The sequence below is a fragment of the Acipenser ruthenus genome, chromosome 4 (genome assembly GCF_902713425.1).
Source record: "Acipenser ruthenus chromosome 4, fAciRut3.2 maternal haplotype, whole genome shotgun sequence".
Taxonomy (NCBI): Eukaryota; Metazoa; Chordata; class Actinopteri; order Acipenseriformes; family Acipenseridae; genus Acipenser; species Acipenser ruthenus.
Genome location: NC_081192.1, coordinates 18265455 through 18286813, shown reverse-complemented (window position 1 = coordinate 18286813; position 21359 = coordinate 18265455). Strand labels below are relative to the sequence as shown.

The 21359-nt window shown below is 37.8% G+C and overlaps 1 protein-coding gene across 3 annotated transcripts in view; it reads left to right on the top strand.

Annotated features, from left to right (window-relative positions):
* The window catches only part of LOC117399591 (nucleolar protein 4-like), a 95710-nt gene that overhangs the window by 64324 nt on the left and 10027 nt on the right, over positions 1-21359 (top strand). For 2 of the 3 annotated variants that reach the window (XM_033998877.3, XM_033998875.3), the window contains 2 exons: positions 4002-4115; positions 10832-11012. In XM_033998877.3, coding sequence (XP_033854768.3) covers positions 4002-4115; positions 10832-11012 — 295 coding nt within the window. The remainder of the gene's footprint in view (positions 1-4001; positions 4116-10831; positions 11013-21359) is intronic. The other variant, XM_033998876.3, reaches the window with a different exon arrangement.

Below are 21359 nucleotides of genomic sequence, written 5' to 3'. Positions count from 1 at the left end.
TGTACACCCTAAATTTAATGAGAATAAAATCCACTGGGCCAGGAGCATGAAATATGCCTGAGGCCGGCTGCTGTCAGTTATTTGCCATTTGTAATCCTGGTGACATTTCTAATAGAGTAACAGAGCAGATTCAGCCTCAAGGCAACAGAGAAGGTCCGGGCTCTGAGGAGCTCCTGTTGATTTTGCAGCGTGTGTTAAATACAATTCTTCAGGGGACTGGTACACATTGCAAAACTGTCTTGAGTCGGTGAACTATGACTGCAACTGTGAATTAATATTTTATGTATTGGTGTAAGTAATGCAGTGGTTACTATTGCATGGGTAAGCTGTTACAAACCATTCCATGTCTCCTTTTCAGCGTTATTTTATCCCACTATTACAGTATATATTTGCTTGACAGTTAAGTTTAAACCTAAAGCACAGGTAAAGGAATGAATCAAGGAACCCATTTGTTCTACAGTAAAGCACACACTGTGTCTGAACAAGGTTTTTAGATTATTTCTATTAATATGAAAATAACTTGTATGCTTATACAGCGATCTATCAATATACTGTAGAAATAGCTACAGAATATATTTCTCACATTGGTGCCTATTGTATCTGTCCCTTGGGCTGTTTGACAGCATGGGCGCTAAGCAGTATTGTATTACAGTTTCTTATGGATTGTACTGCTTGAGGTACTCAGCTCAGCTCTCCAGCAGGTGCTGTGGGACCAAGTGCTCATCGCCAGTCCCTATGCTAATCTCTGACCACATAAGGATGTGTACACTATGACGAGACACCCACTCTGCCTTCAGCTGGATACCCAAGCGATGTCGAGTTCAGTGAGACCATGAATGCCATTGTGGGGGTAACCCATTGTTACAGTATCATTACTGTTTGTGAATGCACAAATCTCAGCAAAAAAAAAAAAAAAAAAACTAAAAATAAGCAGCTCATTACATTACATTGTGAAGGCTCTAGAGATTATGTCTTAATTTTGATGTTACCATTATTACAATGAAGATATCTCAAGAACAATATGTTCAGCTTATTATATCAATTTATATTCTTGAGTGCAGTGTTTGTTTGGTTCAGGGCAGCCATGCCCTAGTATTGTGCCACTCAGCTATGGAATAGATTCATTGAATGGCTGCATTTCAAAAACCACATAGCCTCACGTCCTCATTGTCTATTAATTGCTGTGTATTAGCTTCTCTGTGGAGAGGAGTCAGAGGGGTTGCCTTGCTTTCTCCAGAGATTCAGGGGTGGGGACATCACAGCTGCCACAGAATTAGGCTTCCCTAAGTCATCCATATGCCTGTTTGGCAAACTTTTGTATTGCTAGTGGCATTTTCTCCATTTTTTGTTTTTGCATTTGTGTATTTATTTTGTTTATACGTTGTTTGAGTATTTGTGCCTGTGTGGTATACCACTGTTGATATAGCCATGTGATTCACACAGTATAACCGCACCCTGGGAGCAGGGCCGGCGAGAGCCGTCATGGGCCCCCGGGGAAGGATTGGTATGTCCCACTGCTGCAAACTCCACGTGTAATAGTCATTAATTGGAAGCTTACTTAACATCAAATAACAAAAGTTTTTAGCATAAACTACATTTTAATGGTGTTGCTATACGCTATTTTATTTATCCCGTATCAAAAATAAACCACTCATCTCTGCTGTGGTCCAGTGGTTAAAGAAAAGGGCTTGTAAGCAGGAGGTCCCCGGTTCAAATCCCACCTCAGCCACTGACTCATTGTGTGACCCTGAGCAAGTCACTTAACCCCCTTGTGCTCCGTCTTTCGGGTGAGATGTAATTGTAAGTGACTGCAGCTGATGCATAGTTCACACACCCTAGTCTCTGTAAGTCGCCTTGGATAAAGGCATCTGCTAAATAAACAAATAATAATTGGTAAATATATTTGTATTTTAAGCAATATAACCGATCATTCTCTAATTGTGTTTACCACCAGCTGAAGAAAGTACTTTCTTTATTTTACACAATACAATCTTCCTAACAAACTGCTGCACACGATGTTTTGAGCAAATTATAGATCTTAATAATAGAATAATTCATAATGTGGTATATATTGTGCAACTTTAGGGTTCTTTTAAAGTTTTTAAAAGTCTGTAAAAAAAATACATAAAATTGCTATGCCTTTTTTCCGCTTTTTGGTGTAGTAAAATATGAAATGCGAAAGTTCAAATCATTGTGTGAAAGGAAGTGTTTGACAGCGCCTGGATACACAGTCATTACACAACAGAAGCACATCGGCTCGGTGTGCAGTACGGGAGTTTTTTTTAATGTGGTGGTGGGAACGCAAAGGGTCTTGTGCAGGGCTAGTTGTTTTAAAATATTTTATATATATTAAAAAAAAAAAGTTCCCTCTACATCAGGGCCCCCCCTCGGGGAAATATTTCCCCAGGGAAATTTACCCGTCCTCCCCGCCCTCTCGGTGGGCCTGCCTGGGAGTTACCATTGCTGGTACTCCAGAGGTGGCCAACTGCAATAAACTTGTACAAATTATAAATAAAACGTGAAGCGCTACAGCATCACTTCCTGTTTGTCTCTCCATATGTGAGTGGATACCCACCACCCCCTTTTATTAGGCCATAAATACGTGCTGTACAATGTACCCTGCAACTTTGCTTTGTAAAACATTTACGATATCCCCACATAGTTAAACTCAAACAAATCTAACAGAATTCCAAGGCTGGAATTATTCATTATTGTCATATTAAGACATTATTATTCATGATTTCAGACCAGCGAAAAGCTGTTTTTTTAATATGTCATCGGCGTGGATGGGGTTGAATCCTCATCCCGAGTAGCTCGTGGGAATGTGGCTGGAGCCTTAATAAGGTAATTGTTTAATGGGTAATCAAGGCTCCAGCAACAGAATATAAAAAGACCCACTCCAGCTCATTACAGGGAGTGAGCTTAGAGGGCGTAGGAGTAAGACAACAGTATTGAGAATAGAGAGAGCGAATGCTACCCAATAGAAAGGTACTCATTTTGTTAACGTCCTTATTGTCTGCGTTTGTTTTACGACAGTGTGCCCTTTTCTTTGGTGTTTTGTTTAAATCTTTATTTTTTATTTATTTATTAAATACGAGCGCAGCAGCGCTGTTCTTCCCCGTACTACCTGTGTTTGGTTTTATCTCCCTGGTCTGACATCACCACCCACACGCCACCCGAGCCAAAGTGACAGACCTCTAGGCAGCATTTAAATCTATAAGAATAAATTTCAGTTTTGAAAAATAAAAAAAGAATACATTTTAGAGCCTCTTTATCCACACTGTTATGTGTTGACGATTGCAAACAGATTCTTTGTTTACCCAGAATCAGTATTTGAATGTTTTGTGATGTAAAAAGAGGCAGCTCAAATAACCTCGCCGTTAAAAGAGTGGTTTAAAAAAAACAAAACAAAAACAGGACCTCTTGACTTTACTTGCCTATGATGAAATTCAATCAAACTTTCCAGAGGGGAGGTTTATAGGTGTTCTAAATTAAATGAAGGGATTATATAACATTAATAAAGGTTTTAGACAGTTTTTCTAATGTAGTTGTGTGTTTTGAAGGTGTACAGGGAAACAATGTGGGTCATAAATTGCTGCTGTATGTATTATTGAATCTATTTTAAAAATAAAATGTGTCACATGCTATGGGTTCAAAAGAAACCCGATGTAAGAAAGATTTAGAGAGCTGATCTCGGGCTAAAGTAGAGCTGTCTAATGATCAAGATGAAATGCATCCTACAGTAGAGCTGTAAGAAACATGCCTTTAATACTATATAGGTCAGTTTGTAAGCCTCTGGTTTGCCCTCGAGTCAGAACCTCATTCTTTTATCACAACAGTTTTCCATTATTATTGTTTTTGTTATGATTTTTAAAGAAGAAAAAAAAAAATACTCATTGCATGTTCCCTTTTTGGTCGGTCTGGGGTATGCAAGAAGACATGTTTGAAAGACATCTGTGCACTTGTTGTTAACACACTCAAACTGTTATTTTCTCCTCTAGTCCCGACCTATACCTTCACACCTCACTTCGGCAGCAGCAGAGAACATATTGGCATCAGCTTGTGAGAGTGAAAGCAGAAACGCTGCAAAAAGGATGCGTCTGGACAGACCACAGGTATTCTTTCATTTCCGCTTTTACATTCATATTTTTCAATGATTTGTATAGCTAAAATTGTTTATTTTCAAAGGTTTCTATATCAGAGACTTGCAAAAGTACTCTGGGTTATGTATTAAGAAAGGCAGACCGATAGAACCTAGAGCAGCAGTGGCATTGGTCATGAGGGTAAAAAAGAGGATCCATTCTCCTCAACTCCTCTTGATTGGAGGGTCGTGGGTTCAATCCCCGGTGGGGGATACTACTGCTGCTGTACACTTGAGCAAGGTACTTTACCGAGATTGCTCCAGTAAAAACCCAACTGTATAAATGGGTAATTGTATGTAAAAATAATGTGATATCTTGTAACAATTGTAAGTCGCCCTGGATAAGGGTGTCAGCTAAGAAATTAATAATAATAATAATAATAATAATAATAATAATAATAATAATAATAATAATAATAATAATAATAATAAATATGATCACATTTGATAGATACTGCTGGGTTATAATCAGCAGAGGCTAAAATAAGAGCAAGGCTTTATAGATCTTAATTGTATGGATCAGTTTATATTGTTAATTACTTTCCGTAGTATGTAATTTTTTTTAATGCATCTGCTGGTAATTAATTAAAAAAAATAAGAAAGGATTAATTTCAACATTTTTAATTACTCACTTATCTTAATATTGATGCTTTATAAGATGTCCATAATTGTTAAGTTATTTATTTATTTATTTTTGTATATGTCTGCAAGTCAGATCTATCTAATTTCTCAATTGTACTTTCGAAGAATATTCTGACAGAATCCAATGTGTGGTTTTAACAAATGTATTTTTCATGGCCTTCTGCTGTAATTCTCTCAGATCTTTATCTTCACTTAGAGTAACAAACTGTCAGATCCTTACAGGGTTACAGGAGTGTCTGACCAATGCATTGTAGACTGTCATGTCAGTTACTAAACCTAGAATAATCCAGCTAAGTTAAAAAACAGGCTGTATTGAAAAGGAAAACTTAATTTTAAACAAGGCACTAGTGCAAGAGTACTAAATAAACAGTTGCTGTAGCATTTTTACAAAAGCTATAATATGGATGTATTAAAATAAAATACAAATTTAAAATAGAAATGTTCATTCAAACAAAAACATTTAGGATAATTTTTATTTTCCTGCCAATATGTTTTTTTTAAAGGTTTAGTGACTTAGAGCTTGTTTTAAAATATGTTTTTCGATTTTTTTCTACATTACAAATACCATGTGTTTGAAACCTATTTGAAAGGGTAAATTGGACAAAGGATGTACGTAGAATGAAATCACCTTGTGATTTTAGCCAGGCTGTTTATAGACAATATTAACTGAGACTGATACAGAGATTGTCTATATTTGTCCTCTCTTTAATCACTGAGTAGATTCATCTTTGTTGTGTCCTGTATAAGAACCAAAAACCACAATGTGACAACACAAATACAGCTTTGTCTCAGCAGATGATACCCCATGCTGTACTGCTAAAACAGACACTTTCATAGCTAAAGTTACTAACAGAACTAATTATATTTAATTAATGAACATGTGCAAATCTTTTGCAGTCTAAAATCCTACAAAGACCGTGGACCTCAAAGATGTGACACCTTTCAACTAATTACCCTGCACAATGTTCAATGTTCACTGAACATTATCCCCAAGTAACTGTGAATTGCATTTTGAAGTGTCCCAGCATGGGAAAATGATCAGCTGTCCTGAAAGAATCCATGATCACACTCCCGTTGTTAAGTACAGGGGTAAAAGGCTATTAGGTCTCTGACAAAGCAATAGACACATATGTTGGGAGCAGACCTGACACTTGCCTCCAGATAGTTGTCATAGCAGCAGCCTCAGTAGAGTACGCTTGTTGTTTGTATCTTCTACAGAGTATAAAGCTTTGGCCCAGTGTTGTGTGTTCCACCGCTCTCTAGTGTGGCCTGCAGCTAATTTAGAAATGTTTGATTTTGAACAGGCTTACACCTGTAAGCATGTGTTAATGATCTACCTCTGTCCCATTTGCACAGCTTTTCACAGCAGGTGGTTACCAGGTAACGCAGGGCTATTGCTGCAGGACTTTTCACAAATAAATCTCTTCACAAAAGAAAGGGGTGCCTTTTGCTAAAAAAAAAAAAGAAAAGAAAAGAGCACCTGCTTCCATTGCCAAGCAATTCTATAATGTCATGTGTTTTGGAACAGCATGTGAATACTCTGAATTAATTCAATTTGTTTTCTACTTGAGGTGGATAACTGAATCAGTCCTAGCTGTTAAGGCAAATAGAGAGACAAAACTGCTGTCTAATGAGAGAGCTGAGATTCATACCCTGTTACACGGCACTTTTAGGATGGTTTGAGACGGCTTTGCTCTCAGGAAGACTTTTTTTCATAGTGTAAACACAGCCATCCTAGTTTGAGCCGCCCTAAATGTGACCTTACTTATCAGAAAGAAAATTGTTTAATATATGTTTTAGTGGCCAAATAAGAACCTGTGTAAAACATAAAAAGAACAATCACTTGTAAACTCGAATTAGGTTCTTGTTGAAACATCATGAATCCTGTTAATTGTGCAACAGGTTGCTGGGGCTTAGCTACTTAATTCAGTCATTTCAATGTATTCTTTGCTTCAGACCAGCAATTGAAAAAATGCTCCTGGGTGGACTAAGAAAAAGCATATCAAATGAAACAGGTGTCAAGCATACCTTTTGTTGATTTTGGATACTAGTATCTCCACCCCAATCCACCTCAATCACATGTCTTCAGCTCAGCTGGTCATAAAAGAAAGTGTCAAAACAAATGTTGTATCATTAACAAGTTTCATGGCGTTCCAATGAAAAACCTCAGTCAAATATGTACTTTAAGAGGTGAGCAATTTATTAGATTATTTTGTGAGCCCCTGAAAAATAAAATTTGAAAAGGAGCAAGCCTAATTTTGATTTAGAACAAGTATACTGTAATTGGATAGTAAACATTTTGCAAAATCAGTGCAAGTATTCCTTTAAATAGGCTTGCTCCTTTTCAATTTTTTTTTTTATTTTTTTTTTTACTATATATCATGTATTATGCATTTCTCTGTATTATGGGTTTTCTTGTTGTTACTGCATCTTGTAAAGCGCTTTGTGATGGTGGTCCACTATGAAAGGCGCTATATAACATAAAGATTGATTGACTGATTGATTGATTGATTTAACATAAAATGGTGAACATACTGCTTATATGGGGTCCCCAAAGTGATGGCTGATGCTGAATTTTTTTTGTGCATCTACATTTGGGCGCATTTGTATACACAATGTAGTCACTTTAAAGGAGTTCACAAATAGAAAACAAATTGAGAACCACTGGCCTGTTATCTTGATCTATCAAATAACATACAATAAATGTCATATTTAATTCATAATAATTCAAATAAAATAAACACCAACTTACATCAGATCTTTAGCAGTTATTTTTCAGATGACCAGAAAATATTCTATAACAGGATGCAAGAAAGTGGGCGGCAAAGACTGCCCTTCATATCAGTGATATCGTGGGGCAAGTACAGCATGGAAGAGGAGGCCTTGGTCTCAGTTCAGCTCCTCCTACATGGCACAAAGCACCCCCAGCTTAATAGAAAAAGCTGGTTGTCAACAAGGTGCAAAAACAGGAGGAGGGGATGAGGTGTGTAAAGGCTGGACAATGGAACACAGCAGGATCAGTTTCCTCATCAGGTCAACATATGATGTTCTCCCATCACCACAGAACCTTAGTCTATGGGTAGGAGAGGATCCGTGGTGTCCTTTGTGTTCATCACCAGCTACATTAAGACACATTTTGACAGGATGTAAGGTGGGTCTTAGTCAAGGATGGTTTACTTGGCGTCATGACCAGGTTCTGTGATGTTTGGCCTTAGCATTGGAAGACAAGCGCAGCATGACCAACAGGGTGCCACCAATTCCAGCAATATATGACACACGAAGAACAACATTCCTCCATCCAGGGGAGCAACCACCAAGAAAAGGTATTAAAACCAAAACTTGTCTTGGACAACTGGAAGCTGCTAGAGACTGGAAAATGCTGGCAGATGTTGGACAACAGCTTATTTTCCCACCACTAACCTTAACAGTACCATGGGAGGAGGCTGTGGATGAGGCGTATGAAAGGAAGAACTAGCTGCTGAAGCAGAACAGCAAGGATGGAGAGTCCAGGTTTACCCAGTGGAGGTGGGTTGTCGAGGATTTGTGGCACACTCTACAACCCAGTTTCTCAGAGACATCGGATTCAGTGGTTAAGAGCCAGCATTACACTTCAGCCATCAACCCCAGGCAGAAAGATATCTACATCATCAGATGGAAGGAAATGCAGATGGATCACATTAGTTTACAGTAAAAGAAGCTATGTCTTAGTTGGTGCTTTTCTTGGCTAGAGCAGAGTCCAATATCAGCATGAAGTTTTAACACCTACTCTCATGTAATGGAAATCATGTCAAACAGCATCGTTATTTTCAAGAGCCAAGTTATCCCCAAATAGATCAGATTCATATATTTTGTTTTTTTATTTGGGCTTGATCTAAGGAATGTAATTCTCAGATTTCAGCTGTTTAAACACAATTTATTCTCCATACATTGTACTTGTTATATAAACAGAATACTCCATGAATGAGGATGGCTGTAGACATATGTTAATGGGGTATAATCTGTAGATCTATCCTTTTATACAGGATATTGCAGGTTGCATGGTTGTAACTCACTGTCCACCTGTTACCGACCTTAGAATAACTCCTGTTGAAACAACAATGGTAATTATTCATACGTGGATATTTTTGGCCATAGTAATATTTTGCGAACTGATAATATGGCAGATGCTAAAAAATGACGGATGCACTATATTCTGTGTTCCTATTTACTTATTGCTGTTACTTGTAAGTACTTGTTCTCATTCTAGAGCACTGCACGCTCACATGGTTGTTTACAGTCAAAAGAACTATGTACAGTATTGGTGTTTATTAGCTGTAAATTCGTGTCTAATGGTTTAAGATTGTATATTATTTCTCTCTGGCTCAGGCCTTTTCTATTGGGAGCTGGAGTCCTGTTTAACACAGTTTTCTGGCACTAAAAGCACTATACATAAGAGCTCACTGGCATGAAGCACCTATTTATTAGCATTCATTCAGGTTGAAACGTAGTTTGTTGGAGAATGCAGGCTCAAACCCTGTGTTTTTGGTGTTCATTAGGTCAAGCACAGTGTTCACTGGCTCAAGCATTGCGCATGAGTGTTCAGCAGTTCAAGCACTGTGTATTAGCAATCTATTGCTGCACTGCAGACTCAAGAGTTTTTGGAGTGCTCGTTAGCCAATATCCTATGTTGTTTTGGGGGCTACATGTTCTAACCAGTGCCAGGGAAGCTTGCATGAGGTCCCGGCATTTTCATAAATTTGCATAACAGTCAGGGCTGAGGAGAATCCTTCTCCACAGCCCATGTCAAATATTACAAAATGCAATCATAAACAAGGAAGAAAATGTGAGCAGACGAATAGAAACCCTTTCTAGTCTCTGCATAGCTTCAATGGGTGTTACATTTATAATGGGCTCTGTGATATCCTAGTTTATTTTATTTAATATGCCAGTGGAACTGGCTGCTGTTTGTAAGGCATTTTCAAGAGACAGCTGGCAAGAATACATATACCACTCCTTATAACTCCTTGTGACGAGGTGCCCTCCCCTTGTGTCTATTTATGAATTATTATTTGTAGTTATTATTAGAAGTATTGTTATGATTTATTTAGTATGTATAGATGACGGCGAAAAGCTGTGCATTTTGTTTTGTTTGTTTATTTATTTAAAAACCTCGTGCAGAAGGTGACCATCTCCCGAGTTCATTCATTGATTAATTTGTTGCTAATCGGGGGATGGTCACCTGTATAAAAACCTGCAGCTTTCTGCGCTCAGGGAAGAGTGTTAGAGGTATGAATATACTTGTTTAGTTTACGTACTGTGTTTATTTGTTTTGGCCCTTGAGCCGTTTTGTTTAAATATTTATTTTTGCTTATTTAATAAAAGACCTGCTGCAGCAGTTTAGCCCCGTACCTTCTGTTTGTTTTGTTTTTGTACTACTCCCTGACATCACCCCACACGCCACTCAAGCCATCTGTGTGACACTCCTTCATGATATAATACCATGCAGCCATTGACTATTTTTTAAAAAAATTACATTTATCAAATTACATGTACTGTTATTGTAGAAGCACTAATTACATGAAAATAGCAGGCCAGATCTAACTAGTATGAGCAAGCCCTGTTGAAAAAGTCTATGAGTGCAGGAATATCTTTAAAATATTGCATATTATAATATAAAGTTGTTGAATGGTGTATATGTGATATCTAGTACCTTTTGTATTTTGTATAAACAACATCTGGGTTTAGAGTATTTTGCAAAGTAATTTCAAGAAGAAATTCATGTAATCAAGATGAAATGCGTGTATGAACAGGAAAAAAGAAATACATTATTAATGACATGAAATTGTGTTTCAATTAAAAGTAATCTGAACTAATATACATTATTTCTATACATATTAGAATTTTTACTGGTATATTTTGTCAAGACTAACAATGAACAATAAATTAGACATTTAGGAATATATACAAAAACAGTGCCAAAAAGTCAGCATCTTATGATATGATTTTGTTATACTCTGCAGTGCTACAATACATTTTAATATATGTTTCAATTATACTTTGTCTTTACAGGATGAAGCTGTTTCAACTGACAAACAGTATAAACAAGAACTCGCCCAGGTCACTTTCCCAGTATCAGCTGTTTCTACTGCACAGGAGGTGTTGTACATCAATGGTAATGGAACCTACAGTTGCCATAGTTACAGCGGGTTAGGGGGAGGACTGCTGAACCTCACTGAAGCTTCTAGCAGTGGTGAGTTCGATTTCAGCATCATGCAGAACCTGCGAGCCTCACTTGAACTTTACATGCTTGAGTTTCAAGGCTTCGGTAACCTTAAACCTGAGAAAACGGATCAGTGAATTTCAGTGCATTTGCTTTCGTAAACAGCAAAACTGATTTTATCATAAAATTACAGCTTATTTTACAAATTATCCCATTTGCGGATAAATTGTTAATTACTGATATTTGTACAGAACACTGTGTAGTTAATGTAGTAGGCAGTCAAGTCGACAGTGGGTGGCAAATTTTCAGAGCACACTGAGAGATGATGTGTGTGACAGTGGTCTAGAAATAAAAGGGTCATTTTAATTAGTGATGTCTCTTGAGAAAAAAAGGAGCCTACGTATTCTTCAAATCAAAAAACATGATCGAATTATGCTTAAAAACATCAGTTTTCCTGATCCTTGTGCTTACCCAAGGACTTACTGTAAAAGACCTGCGATAAAAGCAACACAAGATCTGACCATTTCTTTAATAAGCATCTCATTTAGTTAAATCATTATAGAACAATGTAACATTTTTTAAATAATAAAAACATGATTTTAATTTTCTAATATAAAACGTGCAACAATTTATATATACACTAATCCGTCGCGTATCCACCCGTCACAGATCCGCCCTAGCCGTTTATCCGCCACAGTCAACCTCTTCAGCAACGTATTGTAGATCCTACCAAAGTTTTCGTACACTGTGTTGTATGTGCTCCGTGTGCTCCCATTGCTGGTAGTGTCACGTGAGCTGTTCGGTGTGTTGATATGTAAATAAATCCTGTTCGTCTGCGGGAATGGAGACAGGAGGTCTCCTTTAAAGTAAAAGTTTAAAGAAACATGTATCATTACTGAAGAGCAATGGTACAACACCATATTTGATGCCCTGCAGAAACAACAACATGGCTTAGACCAGTGGTTCTCAATCTGTGGTCCGATGATCACTGGTGGTTCGCCGGCTCCTTTCAGGTGATCCGTGGAAAGCTTACATAATTATGGAAAGCAACCAGCAGCATAGTTTACAGATCCCATTGCAAACCCAAAATTTGAGACCTTAAAAACTCTGCTACAGATGCTGGAAGACAATGCATACATGGAGAATATCTTAAAGTGAAAAAAAAATGTCTAAACTCGCCGTCATATATAGTTTTGGAGTGTCTAAAATGTATTTGTTATTACAGAGTTTTCATGTATTGCTCTCACGTGCAGCTTGTACAGTAACATACGACAGGGTTTGTGTTGTGTTGCATTAACATACGGCTGTAGTTGGGTTTGAGGCACGAAGCGAAGCAGTATATTTGTTGTAAACATTAAACTGGAGGTTTTCAACGTTTCCATGTATTGTAATTAATTAAAATGAATGAAGACTTGTGACAAAGACAGAATGATTCTTGGTAATAAATCTCCCTCCCTACCTTTGAGGGCACTGTGTGAAGGGAACAGAGTGCCCTGGACTGGATGGCCAGACAATTCATTCCCAGGGTTAGACAGAAGTCAGCCATCTAGAAAGGGGGCGGAACTATGGTACACTAAATCATCGACATGGAAGGCATACTATGTTCCTGAAGAAGCTAAAGTCCAGATTTGATAACGTACATTCCACAGTGAAGTTGAACAAAGACAATTTAACACTCTGCAAGCAACAGATTGAACAAGGGAAAAACAGCAAAGTATCTGTCCCATGGTGTATGTGGGGGATCTGCTTTTGCCCCTTGCAGTATCAGCTGCCAATCACTGTATCTAAGCAGGTTAAATATATGAGTATGAGGACGGTTCGTATTAGAACCTTTACCACCATACAATCTGTGCTCTCTTTCAATTTCAATCTGCCCACCTGTCAAAGAAGGGATCCATTTAACAGCATGGTCTTTAAAAATACGACTGGGTCCGAAGCCAGGGGCCGGAGGTTGTTTCTTCAGCTTGTTTCCATCTCTGCTGCCTTGTTTTTCCCTTGTTCAATCTGTTGCTTGCTGAGTGTTAACACATGGTTTGTTCGACCGCATTGTGGAATGTACGTTATCAGATCTGGACTGTAGCTTCTTCGGTGACCTTGTCTTCCATTAAAGCTTTGATTGTATCATTTGTGTTTTTTATTGCCTCCTTCAAGTAATCTAAAATCCCCTGCACTGCTTGTTTAATCATAGCGTCTAAGCCATATTGTTGTTTCTGCAGCACATTGAAGTTGTTGTTGCTCAGTTGCTCTTCAGTAATGATCAGTAATTCTTTAAGCTTTTTCTTTAGAGGAGAGCTCCCGTCCCCACTTCCCGGGTCCCTCCTGCTTGCTGACATAATGATTAAATTACTAGCTCTATATGGATTAAAGCAAGGGTGTCCAATCCTGGTCCTGGAGGGCCGGTGTCCCTCCTGGTTTTTGTTCCAACTGTGCCCTAAATTACTTAATTAGAACAATAATTGATAATAATTGGTCCAATTAAGTAATTTAGGACACAGTTGGAACAAAAACCAGGAGGGACACCGGCCCTCTAGGACCAGGATTGGACACCCCTGGATTAAAGTTAAAAGGAGAAAAGAGCTGCCTGGATGGAGCCCAAGCCCTCACGTGCATTCATAGTGAAAAGATCACGTGGTCGCCATCTGTAACAGCTTTTAACATTTTATATCATTAACCTAAATGTGCTTGGATTTAACCTTGCAAAAGAACAAATTTTGATTATATATATATATATATATATATATATATATATATAACAATTGTTAAACCAATCGCATTCTCATTCGTCTATGGATTAATATGATTGGTCGATAACGTTATCAAAATAATGTGCTGTGGTTCCTTCCCCTGATATCAACTGTTTAAAAATCATTCCCCTGACAAGACTTCTCAAAGCTGTTATCCAAAAAGTGTGTGGGGGAAGATGATTACGCCATTATGAAAAATCTATTGAAGAAGGTGTACAGAATATGTAACCCTGACATAATTCCATCACATTTCCTCGTATTCAGCTTTGAGAAGCCTTTTCAAAAGCTTTTTTTCTGTAATAGTTCATGGTAATTAATCCAAGAAACATAACAGAGAAGCACACAGAATATATCATTGTAAGACTGTGGCAGGGTGCCCCGCCCATGTGTGTATTTTTTGTGTTATATGTTGTATGTGGTGTGTATGTATTGGTGCACGGAGTGTGGGTTATCACGGGTGATTTAAAATATATAGTTGTATTTAGGCACGGGGATTGCACAATCACTTAACATGCAGATAAAGTGTGTATTAGTACGTGGGCAGAGGGATTGCACAAATGAGTACACGTGCTGGGATTCAAGTGAATGATTAATTAGCAATTGATTCTCAGCACAGCTGTATATATAGATGCACGAATCACTCACTCACTGTTGTGTGTTCAGAGTGGAGAATGGGAGTAGAGAGAGAGGAATTAAAAATAATAACAATTGCTATTCGTGCTGGACACTCAAGATGGTACTTTTTGAGTGTCAGTGTTTTGTGTTCATGAGTTATTTTTGTGTATACCTTTATTTTGCTTGGTGAGCAGTTTTGTGAAAGTGTTTCGTTTTGTTTAAATTGTTTATTTATAATAAACCAGCGCAACAGCGCAATTCACTCACCACTCTGTGTCCTGCATGTCCTGTCCTGACATCACCACCAGCCAGCCTGTTCACAAGGATAAATAATAAGTAAAAGAAATAACAGGGATATATGTTCTAATTTTAGTGCCTGTTACATTAAAAAATAGAGGGGTATTTCAGCCCATTTTGTACATTGTTTGACTTAGACCTTTTTGTATACATATTTTGTAGCAGATTTTTTTTATACAAAAGGTTTATTTTTTTATAACATTACCCCTTTTTTTAGGATATCTTGAAACAAAACTCCCTCTCTACAGCAGTTACCACATAGTGTAATATTTCATAATACTTATTTAAGGTTTAACTTAAGTGTTACATTACAGTACATGACTGAGTGATAGATGCAGAGGGTACAAAGCTTTCAGTATTTGATCAGTTATTTTTAAAGACATTTTTTAAATACAAAATAAGCATCATATATCATGTCTATACATTTTAGATTTATTCATTGACACTCAAATTGTCTCAATTTTTTTTTTATGTTTACACCTGGCTGCGTATATAGGACCGACACAAATTATGGAAACAACAAATTATTTACAGAACTGGGCAACTGGGGGGTGGGGGTTTATTCAGAGATACCAAGATATTTAGTAAGCAAGTAGTCTCAGTGAGGTTATAAGAACATAAGAAAGTTTTCAAACGAGAGGAGGCCATTCAGCCCATCTTGCTCGTTTGGTTGTTAGTAGCGTATTGATCCCAGAATCTCATCAAGCAGCTTCTTGAAGGATCCCAGGGTGTCAGCTTCAACAACATTACTTCACATCCCCAGTTGTACAACTTTCCTATAAAAAACAGAACATTTTGCGTTTTTTTATTTGAAACTCAGGTAGCAAGCTGTAAACCCCGAGGCAGGGTGTGCTTGTGATTGCTCTTTAGAGCACAGTCTGAAATCTTCTTAAAGAAAACAGGACTGACTGTCACACAAGGCCAATTGGGAACACACGTGGCAAAAAAAGACTTTTTTTTTTTTTTATTGCTTGTGTGTTTCGAAATTGTTCACATTTGATTCCTTTATAGTTGTTAGGAATCTGTGTCTATATGTAACGCATTGTAAGTCAGTAGTTTTGTGTTGCAGAGCCTTAAGTCATTTAAATTAGTTCTGTGAGCTTTCTGAGAATTCTCAAGCTGAGTGGTTCAGCTCTTAATGCATCCACTGTTCAGATCAACAGAATTGATGAGGACTATGACGTAAACATGCAATTTGGAATTCATGAAGTGGTTTGGAATACACATTGAAAGCTGTAATATAAACAAAGTACTTGCAGAGCTACACACAAAATTACATTACCATTTAGCAAATATCTATACTACTTTTAGTTTAAATATTTGAAGATGTGCCTTTTTCATTAAAAGGAAAAAGAAAGATAACACTATGTAACACAATTTTTGTTCCTGGGTAGTAAGTGTTATTTCCTAATTGCTTATGCCTCAAAAGTATAGAAAATGGCTGTTATTCCCCACAAACTTTGCTTTTGTGACCAGGACAGTGATATTTTGAAATTTATCTATTTCCAATGAGAAAACGGGCGAATTTGTGTCTTTTCGTTCACATAAAGTCAGAAAAAAACAACATATGAATCCAAATTAACATGTATTTATACTAAAGTAATACAAAAATGACTACAAAAGATTTAGAAGTGAGTAGTTTTTCGAGATTTACGATTATACGAATCAGACCCCAAATGTAGTCTCCCATCATGTTCTCGTTATACTGTCCTTGGTAACGGCGTTCAAAGTCCAGTATATCCTGGTGGAAGCGCTCGCCTTGCTCCTCCGAGTACGCTCCCATGTTCTCCTTGAATTTATCAAGATGAGCATCAAGGATATGGACTTTGAGGGACATCCTACAGCCCATTGTGCCGTAGTTCTTCACCAGAGTCTCAACCAGCTCCACATAGTTTTCGGCCTTGTGATTGCCCAGGAAGCCCCGAACCACTGCGACAAAGCTGTTCCAAGCCGCTTTCTCCTTACTAGTGAGCTTCTTGGGGAATTCATTGCACTCCAGGATCTTCTTTAGCTGTGGTCCGATGAAGACACCGGCTTTGACCTTTGCCTCAGACAGCTTAGGGAAGAAGTCTTGAAGGTACTTGAAGGCTGCCGACTCCTTATCTAGAGCTCTGACAAATTGTTTCATAAGGCCCAATTTGATGTGCAGTGGTGGCATCAGCACCTTCCGGGGGTCCACCAGTGGCTCCCACTTGACGTTGTTCCTCCCCACAGAGAACTCGGTCTGCTGTGGCCAGTCCCGCCTGTGGTAGTGCGCCTTGGTGTCCCTGCTGTCCCAAAGGCAAAGATAGCAGGGAAACTTGGTAAAACCGCCTTGGAGACCCATCAGGAATGCCATCATTTTGAAGTCTCAAAATGCATCTGCCGGATGCTTGCAGCCTCTTGATGCCATCTCAGAAAAATGCAGATATGTATCCACTTAGGCAGCTGGAACTAAACTGAACTGGTAGGCTTAAGGCCCCTGTATTTATACTACTATTTATATTACTGGAAAGTCCTAGAAAGTTCTAGAAGTTACTCCAAGTTTACTCAGCACTGAATCTATCTGGAATGTTCTGGAAAATAGGTAAATTTCAAAATATCACTGTCCTGGTCACAAAAGCAAAGTTTTTGGGGAATAATAGCCATTTTCTATACTTTTGAGGCATAAGGAATTAGGAAATAACACTTACTACCCAGGAACAAAAAAAAATAAATAAATTGTTACACAGTGTAATCACTCGAGCCAAAATCTAATTGTATGTTGCAATTTATGGGGGGGGGTTTCAAAAGAAAATGATGCAAGATGGCCCAGCAGTTGTGTAGCTGTATTAATTAGTAATTATCTTCTGAAACATAGGATTAGCACGTCAGGAAGTACATACTCAGCATGGTATCTTGATTTGTGTAATCAAATTATAAAATCTCTAATAGCTGTGCTGTAGTTTTTGTATGAAGGCTATTGCTTTGTTCAGAACACAAAGCAGGACATGGTTTGCGCTACACAGTGGGGTCTATTTTCATGATCTCAGAAAACCCTGGTCTATATTAATCCTGCCATTTTTTTTGTTTCCAGGAGTGATTTATTTACCCCATTATCAACACCACCTAATACAATACACATTGTTGGAGTGGATTACATTTTTAAGAAGGGCGGCATTCAGATCTACTGTTTTCTAGATCATTACTATCAGGATGCAATTTGTCAAATTTCCAGGGGGGGTGGGGGGACTACAAAGTAGTAGGCAAGCCTATAGTAAATATACATCACACCTGTGCCAACATCTGCCACCTTGCAAATGTATTTTATTGTCATTTACTTTTATTTTTATTTGACTCAATAACTAAAAGGCAATAACAACGTAAGCTTACAAAAAAAACCTCCTTGACAACTTCCTGTGCTCCTGTAGGAAGTGTATTTTTAGCTCAAGAGTAGCTGAGCATGGAAAGTACATATTTTATTTCAAACTGCCGTGACTTGCAGTACAAGATAGTTCAACACGCTCTGTGATATTTTATGTTCTGTTACCAAACTAGGTAGCTGTGATTCTGAGGCGGCTTCTGATAACTAGTTCCTTTGGCTGTGAGAAGATTGTGTAAGGCTTGTGTATTCATTTTTTATACATAATAAGTGGGTTCAAAATGCTGTGTTGGAAGAGTACACAGTATAAGGATTTTTACAGAGCAAAAGGGATAGTGCAGCTGTTTAGTTTCGCTTACAGTCTCACTCACGTTTCTCTCTCATTCTCACTTCTCGTGTCCCCTATATAAAGATCAATCCCCATTCAATACACTGGAACCTTAACTGTCGAAATCTAAACGTACATTAATTCAAACCTGTAATTTAAAGGTGTAGACAATACAGATTACTTGTTTTCTGTGTTACAATTGTTTAAAAAAATCTACAATTAATTTCTGGTTGCTTCTCTTCATTTTTCTAACTTTACTATTTTTAAAAGATTTATTGCTGGTCCATTTTTTCAGCAGGAATAATTGCGTTTCTCCAAGCACTTTCAAGAACGAGAAAAGAGCAGTTTGAGCACAGTAACAACAAAAACGATGTCAATGTACTGTCTTTTTAAAACTGTGTGTTCTGTTGAGTCTTATTGGCTGACTCCCCTTAAAAACAGTGTCATCAGTGAATAAACTGGTTACCAGTGTATGGTCGAAAGTATAATTTATGTGGTAGCTAGAAAACAGTCCCGAGTGACAGTGTTACCAGCGAGGCAGTGCGGTGCACGAGAAACAGCATAAATGTATAGAGGTATGAATGTCATCCGTATAAATCATTTTTTTCCAGCAGAAAGTTTTGCCTTTAGCCAATCAGGAGAGACTGTGAGCATGAGTCATTGATCATGTGACTATGCAAGATGGTAACCCTGGTTCCGTGGCTCTTCAAATAGAAATAGAAGTGCTTCATCCCTGGTTGATCAGATGCTGGCTTTTAAACCATTACAATGGGATTGTGTTCTCAGGTCTCATCTCTCAAAAGGCCTGTTATCTAGTTAATTAGCAATGGTGCTGATACTCCAGTCTCAATCAGGTTCGCCTGGCAACATGCATAACAGCAAATGCTTTCTTCAGAATTGGGACCAGCCATGTTGTTTGGTGCTGACATAAATCGAAAAGGTAATACATATAACTGGGTTGTGTCATAAAGAAAGCATAAAAAGACTTTCAATTAATGTATTACTGTACACATTTCCACACCTGTTGAAAAATGTGTTTAAACATCACTTGAATTGTGAAAAGCGAGACAGTCCCTTTCCCTTGCACTCTGTGCATCTCAAAATGGGGGGCAGTGGAACAGTAACTATATTGTTAACATGGAGCACAGGCATTTGGGGTTTGTTGTCTTTGGATCATGAACTTTTACAAAATTTCTAAATTACAAATGAATGTCCAACATGTATTATTTATAGACAGACCATGTTTTGCGCCAGCCAGCCAGTGCCTCTTTTACCATCCAGTTGGAAATCCATTTATAGATATTCTAATAATATAAAAAACAAAAAATAAAACAAATGTACTTTCTCTTTCGGTGAATCTAAATGCCTATCAACAGACGGTTTTCAGTAGTGATCTATAGTAATGTTGCAGGATGTACAGAAGAGGTTATCTCCATCGCTGTGTAAAACTCCTGCTGGATACTGCTTTACGCGATCTGCTGCAGACACATTTTTAGCCTTTTTAGAGCCATACATTTTCTTGTTTACAGTGTGTAGCATTTTAATTTCCCGCCTAGATTCATATAGTCAGATTCATATGACATAATCACTGTACAGCACTATGTGCATGGTGAATAGTACACGCAGGCACACAGCAGAGCTGTACAGTTTTGTTAATGTGATTTTTTTTTTTTTTGTATGAAATACAAAAAAATATTGAAATAATTTTTCTTTATTTCTTAAAAAAAATTGCGGTACTGGGCTAATTTCATGATTTCCACGCAGTCTGAAATCACGATTTACACAAGGCCTTAGACATAGCATTGTTGAATCGGCATAGAGATGTGCTACATTCATTTTGCTCAACAAGCAAGAGGTGCAATATCAGGTGTTACGCAGTTTAAGATGATGGAAGATTTCTCCTTCATGCCCAATTACAATTTCAATTCTAAACAGCAGTAGTTGTGGAAACATATCTGGTGTCTTTGCTTTTACCTTACAACAGTTTTCGTTCTCTATCTGCAACTTCGTTCTTTGCTGTAATTATAGTACAACAATTGCTAAGACTTAGTAAAACTCATTCAGTATTAATTCATTTATTTTACCTTATATATATTTATATATTAAAAATATACTTTTAGGAATGACAAAGCTTTGGGGGGAAATTTGTGGCCATTATGTGCCGACACAGAAAACATGCCCTGCTTTGTGTTCTGAAGAGGCTCTGGAGTGGTACTGCATGAACAGGCCCCTGGAATCCTTTGGCAGATTACACTAGGGGACAGATCTGTAGCCTCATACATTCAAAAGACCAGACTTACTAAGCTTTGTAACACTGGGATGCAATATTGGAACCCTATTCATCTTTGAAGTGTTTTTTTTAATTTTTTTTTAACAGGTTTATTTTTTATATGCCATAAAAAATGGTCTGTTTTAGCAACATATTTGGCGATGATGAAAAGCCTGGGGGTGGTATGTAGTACAAGCTTGATTTAAGAGTTAAACATTAAATAAACCTAAGTAGACAGTATTTCAGAGCACTATAAAAATAGTGGTACTCGCTTCCTTACTAAAACAGAGTACTGTCGTTTGTTAAAGGCAAGCATGCAGCATCCCCCAGCAGTTGCTGCAGACATTCTCTATCTGGTGCGGACTTGCCCGTACATTGAGACTGCACGTTCTGCATCCACTCAATTGGTTGGAGGTGTAAGGCAAAGCTTTGCCAACTTATACAGATGTGGAAATCGATTAGAAACAGTCCCAAAACTCGGTTACCCAAGGGTATCTGGCATTCTTTAATAAAGGCAATATATGCAGCACATTCGTTGTCATGTTATCTGTCCAATCCACTAATTTATTTTATTAGTACCGAGTCAAAACAAAGAAAATGTGACTATTCGGGTCTAAAAATTCTAACTGTGTTTAAAAAGTAAGGAGCAGGTTGTTTGAAGTGAGGTGGCTGTTCTAGATTGTACTTGTAGTACTGATTTATCTTGGCTACAACTAACAGGAATACTTTTTGTCCGCGCTGACTTTCAAGTTTGTTTTCTGAAAGCTGTATATTTTACGTTCCC